General features: G+C 46.1%; 1 protein-coding gene across 2 annotated transcripts; it reads right to left on the bottom strand.

The window, feature by feature from the left end:
• Window positions 1-11,134: 11,134 nt before the first annotated feature.
• mmaa (metabolism of cobalamin associated A) lies at window positions 11,135-15,979 on the bottom strand. Of its 2 annotated transcripts, none has more exons than XM_062478531.1 (7): window positions 15,795-15,979; window positions 15,138-15,577; window positions 14,778-14,900; window positions 14,316-14,486; window positions 14,063-14,148; window positions 13,409-13,558; window positions 11,135-11,890 (listed from the first exon to the last, which is right to left on the bottom strand). In XM_062478531.1, exons 2-7 carry the CDS (start codon window positions 15,553-15,555, stop codon window positions 11,603-11,605), a joined length of 1,236 nt encoding a protein of 411 aa, XP_062334515.1. In that variant the 5' UTR covers window positions 15,556-15,577; window positions 15,795-15,979; the 3' UTR covers window positions 11,135-11,602. The 2 variants fall into 2 exon arrangements, with proteins under 2 accessions (XP_062334515.1, XP_062334516.1); XM_062478532.1 differs by having other exon boundaries at window positions 15,799-15,979.
• Between the last annotated feature and the right edge of the window lie 1,786 nt (window positions 15,980-17,765).

Here is a 17,765-nt window from a genome sequence, read left to right as displayed (position 1 = left end):
CTCCAGCTATAGAACACCTTGGTCCAGAGTTCTCCTTTAAAGGGCCCTGTCTTGCACTAGCACCAGAGGGAGACAGGCTGCATCCTCACACACACACACACTCACTGTTTCTCATCCTCACACACACACACACACTCACTGTTTCTCATCCTCACACACACACACACACACACTCACTGTTTCTCATCCTCACACACACACACACACTCACTGTTTCTCATCCTCACACACACACACACACTCACTGTTTCTCATCCTCACACACACACTCACTGTTTCTCATCCTCACATACAGCACACGCACGCACTCACCATTAGGGTTGTTTTCACATGCACAGAGAGAATCAAAACAGGGTCACATCTTCTCCTAACCCTCTCGCTCTGTCTCGCTCTCTCCTTTCTTTAGTTTTCATTGCAGTACACCATCTTTGGCTGGACCTAAATAACTGCTACTGCATGCAGAATCACATGCATAATATCAACTCAAAGGGCTTCCCTTAGCAGCTCTAAATCTCCATCGAATTTGCAAGCTTCTGACCTAAGTCAGTGACATTTTAATCCATGCTTTCACAGATGTACTGTACATGCCTTAAATATTATCCACCACTTTAAAGATACATCGAAAACGTATGGTTGATGAAAAAAGCTTTTGGAGAGATTCAACCAAATCCAAACATCAAATAACCCGTAGATCCCCATGGCCCCGATATTGACCTATTTGCGGTTTCAACAGCGATCTCCAGAAAGAGTCGTCGTCCTCTTCTTCCTCCCAGGCACAGCCATGTTTGCGTTCTGGCCATTCACCTCCTTCTCAGTCTTAATGAATCTTCTCCGCTGTGTTTAAAGCTGCTTAATTAAGTTGAAAGCAGCGCTCGGGGCACCACTCTCCTGCACAACTGACCTCCCTACAAGTGGAAGTGTTGATTAGGAAGTGGAGATGAACCTGTGCACACACTTGTATACACACACACACACACTAGTGTACACATACACACACTTCCAGCACTGTGACATGGATATTGATGGAAGGGCTTGTTTTGAATTTTGTTGTTGGGATCTAGGCTACGATAGTAAAGATATTCATAAAAATTTATGGATTCTAACTTTAACCCTCGCATTGACCAAATTAATGACCAATTGTCCAGAATGGAGCATTGTGTAAAAATATTCCAGGAGTTTTTTGGTGATTTTTCGAAACCTCATCACAATAATAGCCCTTCACCCCCAGCGCGAGCTGTCTGCACAGCAGCGACCTATCGACACCTCCTCGCCAAAGTTGGCCGGGGTGATCGATAGCGTGTTAGCTTTTTGTTTGTAGGTTCAGGCCGCCTTGGCTTTATTACAGCTGGTGGCAGTCATGGGGGAGTCGCGGGCGGCTTTGCGAGAGGAGCTCCCTCTTGTTTGCCAAAAGTGTAATCCTGCCATGACCTGGCGTGACCCCGCCCTGAGAGGAAAGCTGCTTAGACAGAAGTGCATGTCTGCAGGAGCTCCCAGCTGCCTGGCTCCTCTCTCTCTCATTCTCTCTCTTTCTGTATCTCACTCTGCTTTTTTAAAATGTCTTCTCCTCTCTTGCTCTTAGTCTTTTTCTGTTTCATCTATGTTTTCTCTCCATCTCACCCTTGGTCTCAGTTTTTGCTTGCGACTTGTCTGTTAGTCTTTCTCTTCGCACATCATGTGTAGTTCTTTCCCCTATTCCTCTTTTTCCATTATTTATCTCTCTCTTTCTCTCAACATACTTTCATCTCTCTCTCCTTCCCTCTACCAGTCACGCTCCCCCTCCCAGCAACAATCCTTCCCAGGCTCCCTACTCTTACCCTCTGTTTGCGGTCGGCTTTAGCATGCAAGGACACAGAGACTTTAAGTGAAGACATACAGCCCCCCCCCCCCCCACCCTCCGTCTGCTCTCAGCAAAGAAAACAAAAACACCAGACCCATACACAAGGTCTGCCACTGGGAGACTGTGGTTGTGGAGTGGGAGAGATGAGGGCCACAAGGGCTGAGGAAAGAATCTCTGGAATCAATTTGGTACAGAGCAGGAGCGATGCTTTGTTGAAGCAGCCTGTCAATCTGTGGGGGGAAAAAACAGTTTGTTTTAGGGTAGAAATAGATTATTATTCGTTTATTTTTCCATCCACATATGCTGTGTGATACACATTCATTTTTACTTGATGTGGGAGATTGTTTTATCTTACGGAGAACAATGGTACAGTATTACAGTATAAGTAAACTATGTACACATTAGTAAATGTATATACTTCATATAACAATTAAAATATTTAAAGTCTTCCATTTCTTAAACGTCAACATTGGGTGTATAAAGCAAATTTGGGATATTTCCGTGGATGATCCACAGCCTCATGCGGTGTCTCACTCATTAGACCATTTTGGATCGGCGCAGGCAGGGGCGAGTATTTACACGCTTGCCCACTGGCGCCTGAGCTGGGGTGCATGTGTCACTAGGAGCCCCCCCCGCCACCCCCACCCCCCTCTGGCAGCCCCAGCTCCCAATCCCCGGGTGAGACATCACTCTGTGGGGTTCAACGACAATCTGATTCAGAGAGCACCATGGGGGGCACCACTGAGGAAGGGGGATTACCCACAAGGCATTGGGGCCTGGCGTGTCCAGACTTGGGGCAGCCTGAGTCGGCAGGGGAGGGTGGGGGCGAGGGGGAGATCATGTGTACACAGGCTTGTGCCTCAGTTTCACTGGGTAAGATACATACACACATTCATGCAATCACACACACAGTTTGCATGCTATAAAGAATAGAAGGGGGTTGTGAAACCCATGTTAAAAAGTGTGTGTGGGGGGGGACCAATCATACCACTCTGCAAAGAGATCCATTGAAACGAATATTACACACTCTACTGTAAATCCCCTATTGTTAGGCTAGACTGTTACCATGGCATTAGAAGACTACGACCATCCCTAGGTTACTGTGTTTCTATGGATAGCTGTTGTGAGTCATTACACAATGGCGTGAACATTGCCTTTCATGCCTAATTTGACATTAAGCAAAAATGTCTGTCACAAGGAACATTTGCGTATCCCTGGGTTTGCTCACGTTATAACCTTCACTCTGGTATTCAGGTTTAATGTGTCTTTGTTAACATTGTTAACATATCAAGTTCCCTGTACACCATTCATTAAAATAAGATCAAGCATTCCAGTTTTCCAGAATTGATCTGATCCTTGTGTAGCACAAGGCATCTGTGATATTGATCTACCATAATGTTAATAAGATATATTGTCTACATAGAGAAGTGTAGTACAGTAAACCTGATCTCCCAAGAAGGTGGGGAAAAGCTGGTACTTGGAGAGCTAACGCAGGCCTCACAGATGACCTGCAGCACATGTACCTGCACAGGTTCAACATGCTGCTGCAATCAAATCTTCCTTCCAACTTATGTTAATTGGATGTTAAAATAGGATGTTTTAGCGTTGTTGCTTCAGCTCCCTGTCGGTTCTGTGGAATGGGGATGGAAATTAAGCGTGGCAAGTTCAAGTTTAGGGTCAGTTGCACAGGGTCCATTTCCTGCCTAAAGTAATGCATTGCCTTGGTACGTCGCCACGTTGGAGCAGATCTGTGCCCACAAGGCAGCGTGGCAAGCTGTCAACATTCAGGTTCAGTGTAACAGCAGCTCATAAACATGTTCATCTAACCAACTAGTAGTAATGTTTTCACGTAGAATTTAACAGTATATAGTTCTAGCCTCATTGTCAGCTCAAGTCAAACACTGAGTCGTGTTTTTTGTACACAGAGGCCATTATTATATTCCCATGACAAATCTTTAATTTAGCTTAATATTGTAATGAGCGGTGTACCATTTTAGCACTGTATTGCTCTAGGTTTGCCACTCTCTGATGCGGAGAAGCCAGGCATTCACTGACAGCAATGAATCGATCAGAATTTCCCATGTTCTCATCCTCCTCATTGCATCATCTGAATCACTCTAACTGAAATGTATTTACTTGGATGCCCCTAATGTTGACTGTATGTGCACCAGAGGGAGTGTTCAGTGATGGGCACTACAGCACAGAGATGATGACCGAAACTCCTGCATCAAGAGCCCTGCACCCCCATCTGAACACGCTCGGACACAGGGGCAGAGACGGACACGTTCGATCATCAACCAGGAGAGGACCAGGTGTGTTGAGTTTCCTGCCTGAACTAAGCGCCGCTTACGCAATGTGCCTGAGAACTGCTAAACTGCTGCAATCCAGGGACGGGAGGAGATTTGATGTTGTACATCAGATATTATGATGTCGAATTGGAACACTGACGGAACACTAAAATACGTTCTTCTAGTCTTTGGTTGTCTGCTGCACTTGCATGAAAGTATCTGCTACAAATACATGTATACATACATTTGACAATAGGAGCCACAACAGGGAGCTTTAAAATAATTAGTATGGGCTGATTACATCCTGGCTACTTCACTAAATAAATGATCCCATGTACTTGGGCTTTTAATGATTTTCACAATGCGATTCAATTAGCCTAACTGAATTCCTGTCTTCGATCAATTAAGCCACCGTACACTCATCTGTCTCCCAATCAGGACGTTTGGAATCCCGCCATCAATTCTCATTTGAAGGGAGAGTGGGTCAAACAAATTAGCGTTGATCACATTCATCCAGATGTCTGTTTTGTCTTTCTTTTCTGTCGATTCTGTGTGGTTGGTTGAAAGCGAGATGCATATTTCCTCATTTCACAAAGCTGTGTTTGGCTGACTCTTAGGCCCTCCTAAAGGAGCCTTTCCATCAAATCTGAGAGCACGTAGTCTACATCTATACCCTTGTTATCCTTGTATTTATTAGCATGGCACGTGCGTGTACATCAGCATTGCATTACTTCTCTCTCTCTCTGAGATGAGAGTTATCTCTTTCATGTGAATGTGATGTACACACGTCTATTTCAGCGCCACCTGGTGCCACCTTGTTCACCTTAACTCTTGAGCTTGACAGATCGTTTAAACTAGTAGTCTTCAACCCTGGTCCTCATACTGTGCTGTATGTTTTATTAGATTCCTAATAAATAAATAAAGTTTCCCTGCTGAACACACCTGATTCAAATGAATGGATTGTAATCTTCTAGGTCTGCATGTATATTATACATTCATATATTTACGAACGTCAATATATGAATTATAATATATTATAATTGATTGTATATAATCATTATATAATTATAATCATTTTAGCTCAGTGAAATAGAGGTGGCAATGCTAACGAACATTTACTCAGCACCTTGGCAGGCAGTACAGTTCACCCAGTTCAGCCCCGACTTCAGGAGAAGGCGCACAGCGATGGTTGCCAAGGTGCCCAGATAGTCATTTAACCCTCATTGGTGGAGAGACAAACGGAGGGCAGAATAGCCTTTTCACACTGTGCTCTTTCCATTTCCATTATCTCCCCTGTCTCAACCCAGATAGCCATAAATATGGATTCTTTGAAGGACTTTAGCATTCTTTTATATGTAAATACCAAGGCCTTCCTCTTTGTAGCTGTGGGAAAGGGAGAGGACCCTGGCTTTGGGGTTTTGATGTGCTGACAGAGAAATTGCCTGCTTTTCGAGAAATCACCTTCATTTCTAAATGCTGTTATTTTGTTTAAGGGCATTATTCTTTTAGGGAATCATTGGAGATATTGAAATACTGTAGCCCTTACAGAATAACAGATAAAGATTCAAGTTCAAGGTAGTTTGTCATATGACTATATGTGGTATAAACATGCCACGTATACACAGAACAATACAATTCGTATTGCCAGTAGGCTCAACATTTTAACGTCAACATAGAAAATGAATGAATTAATTTCACTTCATACGTTTCTTAGTAAAGATGCAATATACTTGGAAAGTAGGACACTAAGTAAGCAGTACATTAAGTTTAAATACTCTGTAATTATGTAAATTATTCTGTATTATGTAATACAGAATTATAATACTGCATCGATCCACAACACAGATCCTGAATATAACGATTCCAGGTGTCAGTAGATATCATTATGTGGACCCTTGACCACACACAAGCTCAGTCAGTTCCCAGGGACATAGTATGTGGGAGTGCATACACTTCTGGGCACCACTTTCAATAGACCCACCCCAAAGGCCCTTAAGGAATGGCTATCACAACAATTAGGCCGACAAGTCTTTTACAAACCACCCTTGATTTATTTGGTCTGCCCAAGACGAATGTTCATACTGCATGGTTGGCTGAGAGGTGCACTATGGGAAATGACAGGCATATGCACGTGCCCACACACAGAGCAAGCCATACTGTGGGATTTATTTGGACATGTTAAATGCTGCCTACCGCAGTATAACCCCCCACACACACACACACACACATGCCCCCCCCCCTCCCCTTCCCTGCTTGCACACAGCAAGAGACACCTGGCCCTTCTCTAACTGCCAGAGAGAGTGCGCTGTGTCCGGCTGGCTGGTACACACTTGCCAGGGCCAGTGGTCCGGCGTGGTCCAGTGTGCTTGGCATCAAACCCACAGCCCATCTGCCTGCTTTAACTCTCCCGCTCCCTCGCCACTTGTCCAGCGCCCTGGCGCAGGTCCCTAAAAGGTCAACCGTGGCATGACAGTCCCGGACAGGGCCGGTGCCCCGTCGCACACCCAGCTTTGTGGGGCAAGGCCCAGGATCAGACGGCCATGCCAGGAACATGCCAGGGCAACCACGAACAGTGACCAACTATCTGGGAGCTACCATCTTGCTCAGGTGTGGCAAAGTGTGAATGTATGGCAGGTAGCCCCAAACACTGCAGGCCAAATGGCAAGCACTTCAGCCAGACAAAACACCAGTTTAGAAGATATTTTCTTTAAAAGAATGCAGTAGCACACTGGGTTGGAAAGATTTTTGGGCATATGTAACCTACACAAAGCACAAATCTTTCAGTCAGTCAGTCTCCATCTTTATTGGATCAAAGACAAATGGAGATAAATACTCTGTGACCAGTAAGATTTAGAGGTGTTTTGGATGGGCTCACATGTTTGGCTAACCTCAACCCCCCCCTTCCCCTCCCCCTATGGTCATAACCGTAAAAAAACACTGTGGCCGGTAAGGGAGAGCGAGGGAGTGGACTTTAACGGTAGTTAACGGACACTATCCAGTCCAAAGATTCTCCTCACAACCGAAAAGGAAAGCAGGGAGTGGGGTGTAAGACAAGAACACTTTTTACTGGTGGCCTGGCCTTTAAGTGCAGCACATTAATTCCACCATCGTGGAAGACCTTTAAAATAGAGACTGGGGCGGGAAACACAATGGGATAAAATAGAAAAGATGTACCACTTTATTTCTGCTTCTTCTCATGGCTCAATTATGCTGAGTCTGGGACTGTGGCTGGGCGTTGTTATTCACACACAGCAGTGCTCCGGTGTGTGTGTGTGTATGAGCCACTGTGTTTATATTGTTATTCTGTGTGTGCGTGTGTGTGTGTGTGGTAGTAGTAGAGCTGTGGACAGGTATGTCAGGCTAACCTGCACATGTAGCCAGGGAAGAGTGTGTGGCCCAGTGCTGCCTGTCAAAACATGGCCTGTCTGGGACCCTGGGAGCCCAGCCTGGCCAGGCCACTGGGCAGCCAGAGATAATAGAGCCTGGCAAGAGAGCAGGGGAGGAGGAGATGAGGAGGGAGGGGTGGGGGAGGGGTGGGGTGGGGGAGGGGATGGAGGGAGGGAGAGAGCGGGAAAGCGAGACATGTAGTGACTGAATGAACAGCTAAAGATAATGAGGTGGTTTAAACCACAGACACCGAGAGACATTGAGAGATATTGAGAGAGAGAGAGAGAGAGAGAGAGAGACTGAAAGAAAGAGAGACAGAGAGACTGAAAGAGAGACAGAGAGACAGACAGAGAAAAGAAAAGGGAGAGAGGAGAGAGAAAGAGGTGGCTGCTTTTCACACTTCCTACTACTTATCTGGAACACAGTCTCGCAAGAGAGGGGAAGATGAGACTGAGAAAGGAGAGTGAGAGTGAGAGGAGAGGGAGAGGAGAGGGAGGCTTCCATACCAGGACCTCATTGATGCCTTTTGATGTCTTTTTCACTGCCTGAGAACATTTAGTACCCCTTCGCTCACTTTCTCTCTGTCAGACTCTTAGGGGCAAACCGCTAACTCATGTCTTGTTCTTTCAATACATTGACCCCTATTACAATCCAAACAATATTAGGTTTTTCGGGAAGAATGAGTGGCCATTTTGAAGAGCGTAATTAACATGGCCTGGCCTGTTAAGCGTTTATGGTTGTTCCAAAAAAATAAAATAACATACCATAGTACCTGGACTGAACAAAAAACATTTCCATAGAGAGAAAGAGAGAAATTGCTGCTCCTTGCTGCAGAAAGAGACCCGAAATAAGAGATACCAGGGTCTCATCAATAACTGCGGTGTCTCTCTGATCAGTCTTTCCCTTAGCATGTGGGGAGACCAGGCAGCTGGATTCTGTTAATTGAGAGCTGCCAGCGTTAGCGCCTTGCTGCCAGGGTGAGTCACGCCACTGGACCCGGCTCTCTCTCCTTCCCTCCCTCTTTCCCTCCTCCAGATCATCTTCCAACCAGAAGTACAAATAATTATTCACTCAAATCCATTACTAGGGGTCAATCAAGTTCCCCAATCGCTCCGAAAGTCCAATTACCGGCGCTGAGGAATGGTTTTCGGCCGCGCACGCGCACACACGCACACACAATGATCTGACCCATAGGCTGTTGAGCAAATTATACACCGCAAACAGAGGTGTGTGTGTGTGTACGCGCTTGTGTGTTTCTGAGAATTTGACACTTATCAGGTAGGCCCTAGGTTATAATATGCAGAGATGGGAAGTAACAAAGTACAAATAGTTTACTTCGTTACTGTACTTAGGTAGACTTTTCTGGTAGACTTATCAGTACGTTGAGTATTTTTCTGACAACTTTTTACTTTCACTCCTTACATTGTGTCCCATACGTGACCTCCTTTGTCCCGTTTATTGACTGCTGATGCAACAACAGCAGTGCTTATCACGAGACTTAACACTTTAACTGGAGTAAGTATTCTACTTGAGTGAAAGATGAATGTACTTTTGCCATCTCTGATAATGTGTGGGGGTATGGGCTCCACCCCCACCCCCTCCCTCCCAGGTTACTCAAACCACTGAGTCCAACCCTCCGTGTTTGCCAGGTTAAACAGTCACCGCCCACTTTATGACACACTATCAATCCTTAGCCAATCAGCATGCCCCCTTTACATTGGTTGAGACATGGTTGTTCTGTGCATTGACATCACGCACCATAGTTGGGCCTGAACCCAATAGGAAGGGCACTGTGAAGCACTTTAAAACGTGTAGGCCACTTAAAGAATTGCAGTGTACAGTTACAGCGAACACACACACACCATCCTCACCGCCCTCTTGTCCAATCCGGCCCCCATTAGCGGGTGGCTCCTTGGATCGTTTTGCGTCCGTCTTGAAACTGAGCTTTGAGTCGAGAGGAAACACATCGCATTGTCATCTGCCATGGCTGCAGGAGAGAGATGGCTAGGAGAGGGGAGGGGAGGAGGTGTGTGTGTGTGTGTGTGTATCTAAGAAGCGGAGTGAGCAGGAGGCTGGGCAGGCGACGTTGTGGGAGAACAGTGTGTGCATGTGTGTGTGGGAAGGGAGAAAGGAGGAGGGTGTGTGGAGAGTGTGACGAGTAGAGCAAAACAACAAAGGGGGGGGGGGCTTTGTCAATCGGCAGACCATGACCGTAAGCACACTGTAAAACCATCTCCCCCTCCCCCCCCCCCCCACCACCACACACCTCCACTGCCCCAAATCAGTGTGTGTGTTTGGGACGGAGTGACATTTTGCTCAGTGTCGCACACCTCTCACTCTGATCCGGGGGGATGGAGGAGCACCCAAACACGACAGAAACACCCATGACAGAAACATCCATGACAGAAACACCCATGACAGAAACATCCATGACAGAAACACCCATGACAGAAACACCCATGACAGAAACATCCATGACAGAAACACCCATGACAGAAACATCCATGAAAGATACATCCATGTCCACGACGACAATGCTAATTTATAATCCCCCCGGCAGTCATTGTCATCGACCATTTTTTGTGATCTGTTTCAATCTTGACTGTTGTGAAACATGAAAGTGAACACATGGCCTGTTTATTGTTGTCTTGTCTATTTAAAAATAGAAAAATATGCTTAAACGTGAAAAATTCCCTTTGCAGAGTCAAAGTTCCAGTCCCTGTGTCCTGCTTACATTGGAGACTGCCCTAACGTGTTTGAGCTAAAATGGCCGAAGATGTATCGGCAGTATTTGAGTTAATCTTCCCTCACTGAAACCGCATAGCGTGTTTACACTGGAGCCTTGCACTGTTTGTGTGTGTGTGTCTGTGTGTGTCTGTGTGTTTGTGCGTGTTTGCGCTCTTCCGTATGTATGGATGGTGTCCAGAAAATCAGGACTGCTTGTTCCCTACCCACAGGGAGAATGGTACAGTGTGTGTGTGTGTGTTTGTGTTTGTGTCAGGTGTGATGGAGGAGAAGGGTGTTACTCAGGCCTAATGAATCTATCTGCATTCAAGGGGCATTCTTCTCCCAGGCGCAGACAGGAGCAAACGAGTACCGACCTGGGAGTGGGGGAGGGGAGGCTCTCGCCAGACAGATGTAGGCGATCAAGGAGAACATCCATGAACCAGGGATCTACTGCTATACACAGGTTCCCTCTCAACAGAGATTGACAACAGGCTGTAATGTAGTTAGAGTTAGACAATGGTTCTTTATGAAGTGTAGCCTTCCTTTGATAATTCCCTGCAGTATGCTATCGAGCTGGCATCAGTGATGAGGTGAACACGAGCCCTGCCACAGACAAAGATACCTGGAGGGAGGGAGTCTCTCTGTAACCTGTCACTCTACACGTGTGTGGTTGTGTGTGTGTGGTTGCGTCTGGTTTGGTGTCACTCAAATCTTAGGAGTCATTAGGGTAATGGACCCGAAGAGGTGGCTTATGGTCAGTGGTGAGAGGGAGACCTCTGGTGGTTAATAAACATAACTGCAGAACATTATTGGGACTGAAGTACAAGCACACCTGTGGGGGGCTATTGATAAACGCACTTAACTTCCTTTAAAACTGAAAGAATGAACAAGAGTGTATCGCGTTATTAATTTATCCAAAAACACAGTATGCAATGTACTCCTGGAGTATAAACTGTATTGTCCAACTGAAATGTCTGAAGGCAGTGTATTAGGGGATTGAAGGTTGTATCTCAGTACTAAAATATCATCCCTCCTCTTTGACTAGGGTCTCAAAAGTTTTTACTTGACTCCTTATATTCGATTTCCCAGGCTTTCCCCAAGCAAATGTGATGTAATGTTTCTTGTGACCTTCTTCTTCCAGGCGTTCCGAGGAGAGGACAGGGAACGAGGGGCAGATCTAAGCAGACCCCGGCCGCAGGCAGCACCCCTCAGTCACTCTTCCTCATCAGAGGACACCGAAAACATGCTCACGGTGAGGTGACCTGGTCCTCGTACGCCTGTGCTTACAGTCTTCCTTCAATCATAGTCTTCTAAGAACTCACACCAACACAAGTCAAATCAGTTCTTCACCCAGATACAGGCCTTATGAGGAAGTGGTGAAGGCTTTGAGGAGCAGGTCAGCAGCCAGGCCTGGTGAGATGGCTCCCCTGGTCACCCTGGCCTCTAGGTGGGGTAGCTCAGCCTGGATGGCTGGGTGGTTCTGGAAGTGCTGGAGGACGTTCTCCTTGATCAGGCTCCACATCCAGACCTTCTGCTGAGCCCTCCTCCGGGCAAGGAGCTCCCCGCTGGCCAGGGCAGCGTCCTGGTAGCCCGCCATCTTGGCCCACAGCTCGGCGATGCCCTCGCCCGTCTCGGATGACACCCGCACCACCTACGGGGGAGGAGACGGGGAGGGGTACTTGTGAACACACGCATGTACATTCACAGACCCGGCATGTCGCGTCTATATGAGCCCACAGTCACACGTGCAACAGTTTCACACCTTCTCTACCCACACACACACATCCCCGCACGCTTACAGACAGACACACACTCCCACAGCAATCAGATACCCAGTGGGGTCTCTGGATTTCCATGTTCCCCCCAGGTGGCAGTCAGCATGCTTAGACAAGCACTGGTGAGGAAATAAGTAACACCTCCAAATCTGGTCAGTGTTCAGTCATATTCAAAACCAGTCTCCCTGAACACTGTCTCAGACCTACAACTATATTAGATGGTAATGGTTTTCCCAAAAATATACTTTTGCTATCCAAGAACAGGCTAAAACCGAGTCACAAAAAAAAAGGCCCGTTGGATAGAAATCCTATGATTACGTTCTCAACCAATGGAGTAGAGGGACCCGTAAAATCAATTACGGAGTGGATATTTTGTCCGGAGCTACCACTGATTACAGAGAGAGCATGAGAGGTAGATATGTGAGTTGTCAGCACCTGCCTGGTCGTCGGTCAGCCAACGCTGGACCTGGTCGCGAGTCTCCCGGTCCTGTCCTACATCTATAAAGTTGAACAATGGATTTTGGTGTTTTAAAAACCCATCGACACTGTATGACTATGTTTAGCCTGTGTTCTGCTCCTCTCTCCCACCAACCGTCTCTGGAGGAGGGGATCCCTCTCTGAATTGCTCCTCCCAAGGTTTCTTCCATTTTTTTCTCCTGTTGAGAGTTTTTTGGGAGTTTTTCCTTGTCTTCCTTGAGGGTTTAGGTTGGTTGAGGGGCAGTTCTATGGGCATATGTGAAGCCCTCTGTGACATGCTTGCGTGTAAAAAGGGCTATACAAATACATTTGATTTGATTTGATATGGATATAGTGAAACTGATGGACGGAAAGAGAGAGAGAGTGAGTCCTGGAAGGCTTATCTGAGTGGGTGGGCCTCTAATCAGGGAAACGCATGACACAGCAGCTTGCCATTCCCAGTTCCCACCCCTTCTTTCTCCCTCCCGGCAGGAGGGCTGTGTGTGTGTGTGTGTGTGTGTGTGTGTGTTTGGCCCGATGCCAGCAGAGCAGATGCAGCACGGGGCCGATGGGAGACAAAGGGACCCGGCTGACAAGACGGCAGAGTCCCACAAAAAGACTCAACACAAGAGTTCCTCTCAACAACGTGGCTATTGAGGTAAAACGTTAAGATCATCATCGATTTCATATCCATGCCTGGTCAACTGACTCCTTCATGGGATGACTTGTTGGTTGGTTGAGGGGCAGTTCTATGGGCGTATGTGAAGCCCTCTGTGACATGCTTGCGTGTAAAAAGGGCCATACAAATACATTTTGATTTGATTTGACTTGTTTGGTTACGTGTGTGTGTGTGTTGGGGGGGGCCTTTATTTCATAAATTGATTGGAATAACCAAGCTTGAGCCGGCCTGCCACACACAGATAAACAGACTTCCTGACCTTGGGGTTCCAGGACTTGGACTTCTTCCGGAGGAGTTTGAGGGCACTGGTGTACTCCGCCTGGATCCTCCGGGCGGGAACCACCAGGTCTCCGTCTGACTTGGTCACCACCACCAGGTCGGCCATCTCGATGATGCCACGCTTGATGCCCTGCCAAAGCAAGTCAGGCCTTTCTCAAAGAGTCTTTTGGCTAAAAAGTAACATGGTATTTGCAAAAAAAATTATCTGGGATGCATTGACTTAGCAAGTGACCAGACCTGTCCCATAATTAACATGTGAGATCAAATAAACACATCCTAGATGACTTGTAGTTGACCCAGGTGGACTATGCAGCCATACACGTTTACATTAATGCAGGAATAAGGGGTCAATTATATGTACTTAAGTGTATTTGAAACTGGGTTTGTTTACAAGGCTGTGTTTTTTTTATCTTTACTGTTAAATCTGATGTCTAGACATGTAATCTGGTAGAGGGCTGGAGGGTGAAATCTGAATCTACAATCTTTATATTTAGTATCGAAACAGAAAATATGACAGAAAACATCAGACTTCATTCAAATTAATTTAAACTATCAATATTCTGAGCAAAAGATTACTTGAGATGGAGGTAGGAAATAAATAAATTAGAAGAGGGCCCATGCTGCAGCTAGTTACCTGGAGTTCATCGCCCCCTGCTGGTGGAATCAGCAACACAAACATGTCCACCATGTCTGCCACAGCAAACTCTGACTGTCCCACACCTGGGGTACAACACAGACCAATATGAATCACACCATGTGAACTAAGATGGCCAAATCAACCTTAGCACACAAGTCTATGAGAATGTCTCCAGCTATGTAAATCATCTGTGTCCATTGTGTCATCCTTTAGCAGACACTTTATGTCCCGAACACTCAGGGGTCCTTACCCACGGTCTCTACGAGCACAACATCGTAACCCGCCCCCTCGCAGAGCACTATGGCCTCATTTGTGGTCCTGGTGACTCCGCCCAGGGTGCCGGAGGTGGGGGAGGGGCGGATGAAGGCACTCATGTCCCTGGAAAGCTCCGTCATACGGGTCTTGTCGCCCATCAGGGATCCTGAGGAGAGGGAGGGAGAGGGAGGGGGGGGTTGGTACCAAAATCGTTCTGAAACCATGATGTGCTTACTACAAGTAGCTGCTACATTTGTATTTCCCAATAACTGTTTACTTAGTTATCATGTGTTTTACAAGCCCAAGTAAACACTGACATTAAAGTGTATTCTACATTGACCACTTTAAACTCAAAAACCAGACATCACCGTAACCAGGTAAACGCTGGTAAAATTGTTCAAAAAGCTACCACTAGAGGAATATCTTTGGATATCAGAAATGGGAAAGTTCCAGTTACCTCCTGTGGTGCAGGAAGAGGGGTCAACAGCCAGGACAGACACCTTGTGACCTTGCGCTGTAAGCATTTTCCCCACCACCTCAATGAAGGTGGACTTCCCAGCTCCTGGTGGCCCTGACAAGCCTGGAGACACACACAAATCATTGTTAACCTTTCATGCTCTCTCTTTCAAGCAATCTGAGTGTTCTTATTGACCACCCATCACGGTATCCTTCCAACCACTCAAACCTGCTTCTTTTACAATCGCGCTGACTACTAGGCTACTTCACCTGTTCATATTGCAGGCTAATGGACAATCTTTCAGAATTACCACCCATATTAGGAGCTACAATGTGCATGACATTTAACCACACTACTTACCAACTCTGAAGGCCAGCGGCTTCCCTCCGTTGCGTTTCTCCTGCTCCCTCCTGCAGGCCAGAACTCTCTGTAACAGCACCTGGGCCAGCTCTTTCTTCCTGGGGTGCTGGGTCTCCACCAAGGTGATAGACTCAGCCAGAGACGCTCTCTGACCCTGGATCAGCCCCTCATACAGCTTATTCAGCAGCCTTTTTTCTGGGTCGCTAAGTTCCTGTATGTGCTGGTTTAGAGCTGCCTCCATGCCCAGGCCACTATGGGGCTGCGAGGTCTGGCCAGGGAAGCAGTTCTGATGTCGGGTACGGGGGCAGGCGAGGAGACCCTGATGGAGACCGCGGGCCCAGGGGGTACGGGTGACGATTCGTAAGGGGGAGATGGAGCCCAAACGTTGGATGAGGGGGAGGTACCCTGATGGTCCCATGTTTGATTAGCACAGGTGAGGTCTATAACAGAAAATGTGTGGAAACAAATTCAAGGCAAGACCGCATTTAATGTACGATTTCTGACGGGTGCAACACAAATGGGTGCAAGTCAATCATCTATTTTAACCAAACGTTTTCAAGAAAGATCCTAGGCTGCTTGGTTTCTCTTGAACAACCTCCAAACGATTTCATGCAGTGGTTACGTTTTCGGACACAAATTAATCGCTCACACCCTTACCTACTTTTCAAAAAACCCAGCTTGTTCAATCTACAGTCGAGTCATGGTCGAAATGATTTTGCTGTGAAAGAACAAAATGACATGTTTGTTTTCATAATGTTTTTGTCTACTGTTATTCAATAAAACGCTCACACGCTGACCTCCGTGCTATTTTGATACACTGACTTCCTACTTCCGGTGACGTAAGAATACCGCCCCTTTCCATACCACCAATAGGTGGTAGCAAATACACATTTTGTTACAATATTATATTTTTTATTTTTTTCGGAGGGAGATGCGTATGGAAAATCTGTTCCAGGTGTGCTTCACAGGCTATAGTCTACATAAAAATATCCTTTCATTCCTTGTTCATCTCAAAGGATGCTTGATTATGTTGAAAGTGTTTTAACTGTGTGCCTTAGTGCATTACCAGCCTTGAGCTATCCGGTAGCTCTTCTGACATAGGCCTACATCCCACACTGTTACATAGCAAAGCCAGAGCAGGTATTGGACCTTGGATGCAACTTATGCAGCAGTTGTCCATCCTGCTCTCATCCTCGAAGTTAACCCTGGATGTGTGCAAAGCCATTCGCTCTGGAGGTTTAACGAGTATGGAATAATAACGCTCAGACGGCGTGCCAATCGGGGTGAGGTGAGGTTGGAGAGACACTAGAGCTTTGGTTCAAACCTGTTTAGTCTTAATTGGCTAGCAGATGTGTGAAACTATTGTTGAAGAGTTTCTACACCTTCACAACAAGTTGTTTATTTCATGCATCTGAGTCAGAGTTTAGGACGCTGCTGCTAAATAAGTTTGATGTGACTATATCCCCATCTGGTGTCAAATTACACACACTGCAGTCTGCAGGTCTAACAATGTCCACAGGAAGATGCTGATGGATCCAAAGATAATTCTAGAACTTTTGTGATGTCCTGCCTTCCTCCCTCAATCCAAGTGAATCAAGTGATAGGAATGCACTAATAACGCAATAAAAAAAATGTCCTCAATAAATGCCATATATTGCACCCATGCCATCTTTTGCACCCATGTCATATTTGCACTAAGCACCCTATTTGTGTTTTTATATTGTACATTATAGCTATTTTATACTTTATATTTATTGTATTTTACATACCTGTCCCCTTTGTATTAGTTATTATTAGTTCATTAGACTTTGAACCTCTTGTATAGTATAGTTAGACTTGTTTAAACTTACACCACTTATTTAAGATGTACATGTATATGTTGAATGTATACACCTTTCTGCCAAAGTAAATTCCTTCCAAACTTTCATGGAGATTAAAACCCTTTCTGATTCTGAGTCTAAATCAGACAAAAAAGTCAGGTGGCTGAGCGGTGAGGGAATCGGGCTAGTAATCCGAAGGTTTCCAGTTCGATTCCTGCTCATGCCAACTGACGTTGTGTCCTTGGGCAAGGCACTTCACCCTACTTGCCTCGGGGGAATGTCCCTGTACTTACTGTAAGTCGCTCTGGATAAGAGCGTCTGCTAAATGACTAAATGTAAATGTAAAAAAAATCACGCAACCCTAAATATTTCATGATTTAACTACCACTGCCTCACATCTCACTGACCCAGCCCATCATCCTTCCCTTTCCTATCTGCTCGTCAGTGCCATCTTTGATCGACAACCTTACCTCACATGACCCCAAAAATCCATAACTGGCGCATGGTGCAAGCGCTGCCAACCATTTGTCTATCCCCTCTACTGACCAGGAACCACACTCAGACCAAATGGGGCGAAAGTGAACCAGGAGGGTAAAAGCCAAGTGCATCTCCGACAAACACAGGACTTGACAATTAGGCTTGTGAGAATTGTACTAGAGAAGCAAGACGCTTGAACTCCAGATCACACCTGTGGCTTTAGTCTTGATTGTGAGCGAGTGTGAGCAAAAATTGCTCACTGTGTTTCAAGTGGTAGAGTACGTCTTTGGAGGTAAAGTCAAATCCACATGTATATTTGTGCACGCGTGCA

Source organism: Osmerus eperlanus, chromosome 14 (genome assembly GCF_963692335.1).
Source record: "Osmerus eperlanus chromosome 14, fOsmEpe2.1, whole genome shotgun sequence".
Classification (NCBI taxonomy): Eukaryota; Metazoa; Chordata; class Actinopteri; order Osmeriformes; family Osmeridae; genus Osmerus; species Osmerus eperlanus.
This window is presented reverse-complemented; position numbering and strand designations above follow the sequence as displayed.

What these genes read in the sequence shown, in the direction of transcription:
- mmaa (XM_062478531.1), bottom strand. Translation starts at nt 15,555, where the DNA reads ATGGGACCATCAGGGTACCTCCCCCTCATCCAACGTTTGGGCTCCATC. An exon ending in GCCGCTGGCCTTCAGAGTTG is followed by an intron (nt 14,901 to 15,137) that starts GTAAGTAGTGTG and finishes GTGTGTCTCCAG; the next exon opens with GCTTGTCAGGGCCACCAGGA. An exon ending in TGTGCTCGTAGAGACCGTGG is followed by an intron (nt 14,149 to 14,315) that starts GTAAGGACCCCT and finishes GTTGTACCCCAG; the next exon opens with GTGTGGGACAGTCAGAGTTT.